At 37.4% G+C, this 8,504-nt stretch overlaps 2 protein-coding genes across 2 annotated transcripts; one reads left to right on the top strand and one right to left on the bottom strand.

Annotated features, from left to right (window-relative positions):
* Positions 1-1,834: 1,834 nt before the first annotated feature.
* LOC116308232 (RNA 3'-terminal phosphate cyclase) lies at positions 1,835-5,522 on the bottom strand. The gene is made up of 11 exons (XM_031718611.1): positions 5,410-5,522; positions 5,183-5,300; positions 4,977-5,103; positions 4,599-4,722; positions 4,371-4,429; positions 3,692-3,833; positions 3,346-3,470; positions 3,098-3,156; positions 2,849-2,943; positions 2,428-2,532; positions 1,835-2,225 (listed from the first exon to the last, which is right to left on the bottom strand). Exons 1-11 carry the CDS (start codon positions 5,461-5,463, stop codon positions 2,130-2,132), a joined length of 1,104 nt encoding a protein of 367 aa, XP_031574471.1. The 5' UTR covers positions 5,464-5,522; the 3' UTR covers positions 1,835-2,129.
* A 161-nt stretch (positions 5,523-5,683) lies between these two features.
* On the top strand, positions 5,684-8,373 carry LOC116308230 (uncharacterized). The gene is made up of 2 exons (XM_031718609.2): positions 5,684-6,475; positions 6,885-8,373. The coding sequence occupies exons 1-2, from the start codon at positions 5,816-5,818 to the stop codon at positions 7,347-7,349; spliced, it is 1,125 nt and encodes a 374-aa protein (XP_031574469.1). The 5' UTR covers positions 5,684-5,815; the 3' UTR covers positions 7,350-8,373.
* The last annotated feature ends 131 nt before the right edge of the window (positions 8,374-8,504 follow it).

Genomic DNA, 8,504 nt, shown 5'->3' with positions numbered 1-8,504 from the left:
TACAATGTTGAATATTTGTTAGAATCAGGTTTTTTCCCCCACGCTACTCGTGAAAAGTTTAAATGTATGGGAAAGAAGGAATGGGTGAATGAATGAATAAATGAATGAAGGAAAGAGAAGGTATAAGGGGAACGAATTTGATGGAAACAAAGAAAGGCCGAGGTAAGGGGTAATTAGGGAAAAAAGGAGGAGAGTAACGAACTAGGAGGGGCGAATATATTTTTAAAAAAAGGCATAAATGACTGAATAAATTGGCCGGCACTAGCATTCGAGATCTAATAATCCCACGAAAAGTTGGCCTGAGAATTCAAAAAGATTCAAAAAATTTTCTTTTATATGTAAATGGTTCCTATACCTCTATCATAATCTAGAGCCCTTTCAAAGGCTAACTTAAGTCAAGGAAAGCATAGGAAAGCTTACGAGTGTTTAAACCATTTAGAGTGGCTTCTAGTAGGCTTTCAGTCCTTGCATGCCACATTCAGATTCTTCTGATAAAAAAAATCGTAAATAGTTAGCTCTACATCAGTTTTTCTGGATCGGTCAGATTTTCACGAGTGTTGGACTCATATAACTGAAGTTTGTACTAATGGCGCATTTAATATTGATAAGTTTAGTTTAATCAGTTTCCGTATTTGGGTTCAAACTGATCCTCGAAAATAAATACATCCATAACGCAACCATTGTAAACCTATTTATTGAACTCTAATAAATGTACGCATAAAATTCGGAAACACTTGTTTCATGGTTTATCTAACTGATTTGGAGGTAAATACAAAAATGCAAAATAATTGAAACGAAGCCCCTGGAAAATACTCGTGCGCAGGGGCGGATCTAGGAGTTGTTCGGGGGAGTTTGTCCGAACCCCTTAAACCAAAAACGATCCCCTTAAAATGAATACGAACCTCCTTTTTTGGCCATCTTGATTTTATTGAAGCCCTTAAGAAACAATAACATACTCAAGATGTAGGATAATGTAATACGTGTCCGGGAAAGAAGGTAGCCAAGACAATATTTGTAGCAGTTTCTTTCTTTTTTAATTGTTTGGTTGGCCAATAGGTTGTTATCAATAGACGTCACTTCCGGTAATAGCTCTTTTTTGATGTCTTGTAGAATCCTGGAGGTTGTTTTGATCTCTTGTTTTCTGGTTTGATGTCGTGAAAATAGTCAAATACAATAGTTTGAGGTCTTATTTTGATATGTTTTGACTTAACATCCGCTAGTTCAGTATATTCCGGGTTAGTTTTCAAACGCATCCCACATGGAAAGGGGTGAATATGTATGCTAAAACATTAATAACAAAATCATCTTTGCGGGTCTGCTGGTCATAGCAAGGGGTTAATCATCTATGGCCTAGGGGCCGACTAACCTCTCCCTTAGGCTTCGGCCGAGCTTCCTGATCAGCTTGTAAATCCAGGGATAGCGGTGTCGGGGTCGAAATCTCCGGCGTAGCCGTAAATGCTTCGCGCTGCCATACGACGGTTCAGCACTCGATGTCTGGAAGTATGGTCCTACAATTAATTATCAATAAAAAACGAAAAAGAAAAAAAAATCGAAAAACTAGCTTTCCTTAGCAGATCAGCTTGAAGCTCGATTCTTAATTGTGCATGCGAGTTTAGGGTCGTACCTAGTAATTCTTCAATGATAATCAAAGAATAATGAGAACTGCAAATAATGGTCTTGTTTTAGTTAGATGGACTATTATTTCATTTGATATTTTCTTATTCTTTTAATGGGCAGTAATAATGCCTCTTGTCCAATTCTTAAATAAGCCACCCTCACTTCAGGCTCTTCAAACATGGGTTAAGAATATAGTGGACAAAATAACAAGCTAATGTCAGATTCCAGAATTTTATTTGAAATTAGGAGCTTGTATTGTCTCTCTCTTTGGAGAATTGATAAATAGCTTTCACCTCAAATAAAAAGTCGCGTCAGTGTTTAGTTTGTGCATTCAGTGTAAGCCGATCATTGTAAGTCGACACAAGATGATACACCATATGAAATTGAGCCCAACTTGCAGAAGTTGAGTGGCTCTCCATTGTGCGGAGTCGTGGACGGCGACTGGTGTCCAGATACAGTTGGACATTAGAGCGCTGGTCAGTGTTGTTCTATTACTACGCAGGTGTTTTTTGTCATAGATGTGTGTTTATCATCCCAATTCCCTCGCATTCGATAAAGCATGTTTCATCCTTCGAGTCACCTTCACAAGGAGTGACATTAAATTTCGCCTGAAATGTAACCGTGAAAACTTGTATTACCAAAAAACGGTCGAATAATGTAGGGTCAATCACATTTGTATCATTAAAAGCGGTCGCTTAAGGGAGGTCTAACAATCCCTGCGATGGTTTTTCAGAGGGTTGCTAGCATACTATTTTTCTGGTACATCACGGGCAGGGAAGGTAGGCAGGGAAAGTAGGCAGGCTATGTTACCTTGGTTACTAGTTGTGCAACGTGAATGGCTGTTTTGGTATGCATGGTTAGCGGTCCTGCTTTAACATGTGACTTCCCTTCTGCAAGAGCCATCAGAATGATCAGCTGAAGACAACAAACACGAAATAAAATGAAAATTTTGCGCGTTTCCGCAAAGCAGTAGAAATGAGGGGGGTGGGGGTTAGCCAAATGAACAAGCGCAAAGATAAAGGACCCTAGCCACTATGAGGCAAGAGAGGCAGTTGTCACATATACTTCTCAATATTCTATAAAATCGCATTTCCAAGGGTATCTATTTGAAGATTTTTCGGGGAGGGGGGGAATGTCCCCAAATTACCCTAGTTGCTCCCCTTTGCCACTCATTTGACTGCGGTAGACATTTGGTCTGGCTACAGCCCTGGTTTGACACAGCAAACAATACCTGGTCTTGAAGGTGTTCGTCGACACACCCACCAGATTCTAAGTTTTGTACCAGTTGATCTACAGCATCAGCAGCAACCTGTTCTGCTGGAACACCTGCAGAAACAACAGTTGAAGAATATATCAACCAATTCTCCTCGCACAGATTTTACATCAATTTATAATAATTCATTAATTTATAGTGTGCAAACATCAATTTAAGAAAAATTTCAAATGCGTATACCTTTTTTTCCTTTCAAATGCGCATTACCTTTTTTCCCTAGAGCACTGCCAGCTAGTCTGCATCCAGTTGAAGTCTCTGCCATAACTCTAGAATGAAAAATAGGGCAAATGAAATTGAATATCTCAAATTATTTAATGAAAAAATGATGAGAAAAGGCTGCTCAAATTTCAAATTCTCTCATGGCATTCCTGGGTGGGTTGAGGTCCAAGGGGAACAAGGAAACCTCCTCTATGCTGCTTTTTTTTGGTGTTAGCTTAGTTACAGGTTGTACTTACTGTATCCCTGTTCCATTACCCACTGCCTTGTCATGCGATTCTTGTACTGCTTTGATATCAATTGGCACATCACCGTACCGTCTCTTGAGGAGTTTTGTTGCTTCTCGCGCCATTGTTTGGGCAATCTGAAACAATATAAAATAATAAAAATCTAAAATATATCTGTACCGGGGAAGATAGCTACTTGGTTTTCAAAAATCAGTCTTCAGAAAGTAACATTCCCTGAGTGAGTATCTGAGTAAGTGTCGAGTCTGAGTGTGTCAGGCGTAGTCAGTTTCCTTACAATGTGGGGTATAGAAGTGTGCCATGTCCCCCCATGGTATCCCATCATGCATTGTATACATACCTTGTAAGGTAACACCCCAGCAACAAATGCAAAGCCAGTCAGACGAACAAGAGACCCAAATTCTACCATCTGAACTGCTCTAAGCTGTTTGACAGGTTTGACTTTGACGTGAACTATACCGCCTCCTTTAGGATAATATCCCCTACAGATTAAATAGATTTAAGTAAAATAGTCCCTTGGTCTCATTCAGTAAATACTGCTGTGTTTTATAAGGCCAATAGAAGGAATGCACCCATAGCTTGAACAATACCAATGATTTGAAATTCCACAGACCCTAAATGGTATCTGTGAAAAGCTGCAAATGAGTCTGTGGTGTATTGAGAACTGAAGGTTTACAATCTATGGGTACCCTGTGTATGAGGTGACTGAGTGGGGTCTTACACCCAGGAACCATATAAAATAAAGTTTGTATATAATGTATGTATGTATAGACCCCAGGGTGGGCTGGGTAGTCCCTCAAGTATTACAAGTAACTAGGGGTGTTCCACAGAGTATGGTTATTGGGCTTGTCTAAAACTAACATATTTTGATTTGTAGCTAATCTCCAGAGTTTCACTACAACCAAAAGGCAGTGCAAACACGGCCTTCACCTACCATGCCATAATGCCATGGACTTATATATCACCCTTGATTTATTCCCCAATGGTTAGTTAAGCTTGATGCAACTCTGTAATAGTACCTTTTCTCTATTTCAAGATTAAACTGAACCCCAAATTTTTCAGCAGCGGGCTTGAATACCTGTGAACAATGAACATAGAATATGTTTTTGGATTGACAAAATGTTACAGACTGTAAATTTGCTAAATTTGCTAAATTTTGAAGCTGAAACAAGAAACTTAACTCAACTAGAAATGATAAAAAATGAAGCAATCAACTCCAACAGAACAAAATGAAGCATAGTACATACATCGATCATGTAGTCAATGGGCGGAGCCATGTCGGCATTTGTTCCTCCTTTGAGTGTCAGTTGAGATGTTGATGGACCATACAGAAGGCATGGCAGTGCCACTTGTATTAATAGGCAGATACTCCTGTAACAGAATGATAATCATCTAATATTTGTAACTGGGGAGCCAATGGCCCAAAAGCCTTACTTGAGGCAAGCCAAAATTTCTGACTAAAATTAGATATATCTAGTTCCAAAACCACGCTTATGTACAAAAATTTAACCTGAGTCTTTTAAAAATACAAGACATATCACTTACAATTTCATATTTCTGGGGGTAGTGGATGGGAAGCAGTTCTTTGTCCCTTGAGGGAGGGGGGGGGGGGAACAAATACATACCCTGCTGTCTTAGTATCAGCAACAAAATTTCCCGAAATAATCCTAGATGGATGAAGATTAATAGAAGTAGAGCCAACAGTATCACCGTCAAGTCTTCCAGCACACACATCACGAACGAGCTGCAATCCTTTGATAATGTAAAGATATTAATATTAATTGTATAGCTTGGGCTCCCTGTGGTGTTAAGTCTATGATATATATAATACCTGTCATGTGCTGTGGCCGTAGTCCTGGATTTGAACGTCCAGCACGAATGTTATACACATGTACAGGACAATTTAACAAGCAGCTGAGAGTAACTGAGTTTCTAAGGATCTGTCCTCCCTGAAAGTGTCAGAAGATAAAATAGAAATGTTACCTCAATTTTGGAAGGATGGAAAGTATTATTAGAATCAATTTAAAAAAAATAGTTATATCTTAAAAGCAAGCTGACCCCTTCCATTAAACTGCCATCTATCTGAATAACTTCTTTTTTCTCCTCAGCCATGCTTGATGGAATAAATACTGGAGAAGACTTTAAAACCACTGACTTCAAAGGCAAATGTCTCGTTCCTGACTTGCGTGACTGATTTTTTAAGCGAATATTATAGAAAACTAATTTTGATTGGTAGAATTTAGAATAAATAGGACGTCAGGAATAAATTTTACCCAATCACCAATCACGTTTAATGTAGCATTTACAGGTGAAGTCGAGAAGTGCGTGATGAGATTGAACCTTTTATTTTCGATGTTATTGTTCAAGGCTCGTTCGTCCTTGACTCCAAAGCAAGTTTATATAAACACTACACACTCCATGCTTATAAACACTACATGCTTTAACCAGTATCCCCATCACAACGATGTCAACTGTTTCTACATCAGTTCCGGTAGATGTCAGAAACGAAAAAAGGCTTTATTTTGGTGAAAATTCGCTATTATTAAGAGCGTTTCATCTTCCCCGTTCAGCTTTGAACAACATGGTGAATGTTTTCCAAGTCACGGAAGGAAGAACCTCACTAGTGGCTCAGGCTTATGGCTATTCGACCTGGATATTATCCAAAATATGGCGTGTTGCTAGTTGGAGAGCTATGAAAAATAAAGAATTCTCAAAAGACAAAGGAATGGACGAATCGAAAGAAGAAATGGCCTCAAATGAAGATGCAATTTTCTGTGATTATTTAGCTTCGAATTTCACACTTTCGTGCCTGAGAAATATGTATTTACATTTGCTGGAACGAAACTTTCTTGGCGTTACGAGAGAATCGTTGGAATTATTGAGGTACGAGAGAAAAGTCCTCCAAAATCTACAAGATTTGGAGTTGGTGAAAGCTCTCAAAAGAATTTTTGGAATTCAGTCGAGCGATGAGGAAGAAAATACAAGTGAACTAAAACCCTCGAATTTATCTTTTACCAACATGAAAAACATTGTTTGGACAGCAACAAATATGGCTTGGACATCTCTTTACAATCGCCTCTCCTATTTTATTCCTAAATGGGCTGTGATGAATTTCTCTAAGAAGGCAAGTATATTATTATGATTATACAATATTCAGTACATGCATATTATTATGAAGGAATTTATGAATTATTGATAAACATGATGAACAAAACAACATTTATGCAGGATATTGTCATTTAAATGTTGTTTTTATCAGGTACTGTGCTAATGCTTATATAAGAAAATAGGTTATATTAATTTTGTTCAATCAATCACTGTGTCAACACTACTCAATCAATCTTTTCATATTAATTAAATTTGATATGACCTGTGCACTGTGATTGGTTGAATATGACATGCCATCCATTCTGTGCTGTATGTGCCATATCAACAATGTCACAATTATTTTTGACTGCCAAACTTAACCTTCAGAATAAATAGAAAATAATGTCTTGTTAATACTAACTTTCTGGCTTTTTTTCAATATGCAGGATGACCCAACAACAGAAAAGTCTGTGCCGAGCTCAAAATTCGAAAGCAACAGCAAAGAAATCACTCCAAACTCCAAGTCTACCAGCAACATGGTATCCTTATCAGCAGGCTCTCTCTTACTATGCGAATCCAACCTACTTACCCAAGTGTTATCAGACTCTGGAACATACGCTCTAGAAAGCACGCACAATTTACTTAAAGAGTCACTACTTCTATTTGTGCCGATGGAGATCCTTGAAAGCACAGTAGCACTATTAAAGAACCCTGCCTCTCTGGTTTCAACACCACCTCTTTCCGCACTATGGGAACTTTATAACTATGTTTCTATCTGGGGTTTAGACATTTTTGACGAGTGTTATAACCAACCTGATGTTGAATATGCAGTTATTGATGATGATGATTTTCATTTTATTGTTAATGTGCCAAGAATGAGAAGACCAATTTTATTTATTGGAATCAGGTAGATTGTTTAATAGTGCAGCGCACTGATTCTAAAAATAGCTTAAAGATTCGGACAAACATTGCATTCTGTTTAACCTCTACGAGGATTATACAAACCAATTTTATTATTTTTACTTAAAGTTACAATAATAACCCATGTAAACTAAGATCAACTGCGATCGGCTGTGTAAAACTTGTAAGTTTGTTTGTCCGAATTTCGCCTTTGTCTTTGTTTTTATGACGTCACGGTTGCGCTGCGCTATTTTTAACATCCATACTCTACATGGGTTTTCCCATCACATTCATCAAATAGTCCGAGTTAGTAATTTCTTGGATTGAAGCCAAAAAATAAGTCTCTTTGAGATATTATTATCAACCCTGACTGTACACTAAGCTGTTGCAACACGTTACCAACCACTTGTGTACTGACACCTTACTGTACGGTGTGGGATGATCTAAATAGCCATCTCTGTGAGATATTTATGTTCACATAAAAATATAAACAATCCTGTTGATATTCAACCATTATCATTATATTATGATTATAAGTTTTAATGATAACTGTACATCCTGGGGTCCAGAGGTTATTCTTCCTCTAGAGTTTGCTCTTTTGACAGGAAGTTGCAAGGGAAGTCAGCGCTTGCCTAAACCTGCCTGAATCAAAATAGAACATGCTCAGGGTAATGGGTTCACTGTACGGCATATAAAAAATTGGAAGAAAATATTTTATAAAATATGATTTTTATGTTTAGTTAATACATTAATTATGAAAAAAGGTGAGATATCTGCATATTCACTCTGTGAGTGCTTCAAAACTATAATAATAATAATAATAATAATAATAATAATAACTTTATTGATGTCTCGAAATTCTTCTAGCCGGGCACAAGCACCCTACTAATCGTGAAGACAAAAAATACTTAAAAACTTTAGAAAACTAAAACAAAACAAAAAAATACTATGTGACTATATATATAATTATAATTTATGACTATCTGAATACTGCAGGAAGAAATGTAATAAAGTTCACATGGCAATCAAGCTCAAGCGCTAGTTTGGTCATCGATTTGAAATCATTACTGATTACCTCCCAATCACTTACAAGTTATTTTACTTTTCTACAGGTTAAATAAAACTATCATATTCTGCTATCAATTTTTAGAGTCACTTGCCCAATC

Source organism: Actinia tenebrosa, unplaced genomic scaffold (genome assembly GCF_029948245.1).
Source record: "Actinia tenebrosa isolate PJP-AT-01 unplaced genomic scaffold, QUT_ActTen_1.0 PGA_scaffold15__27_contigs__length_11533743, whole genome shotgun sequence".
Classification (NCBI taxonomy): Eukaryota; Metazoa; Cnidaria; class Anthozoa; order Actiniaria; family Actiniidae; genus Actinia; species Actinia tenebrosa.
The sequence above is the reverse complement of the archived record's forward strand: the minus strand, read 5'-3'. Positions and strand labels throughout refer to the sequence as shown.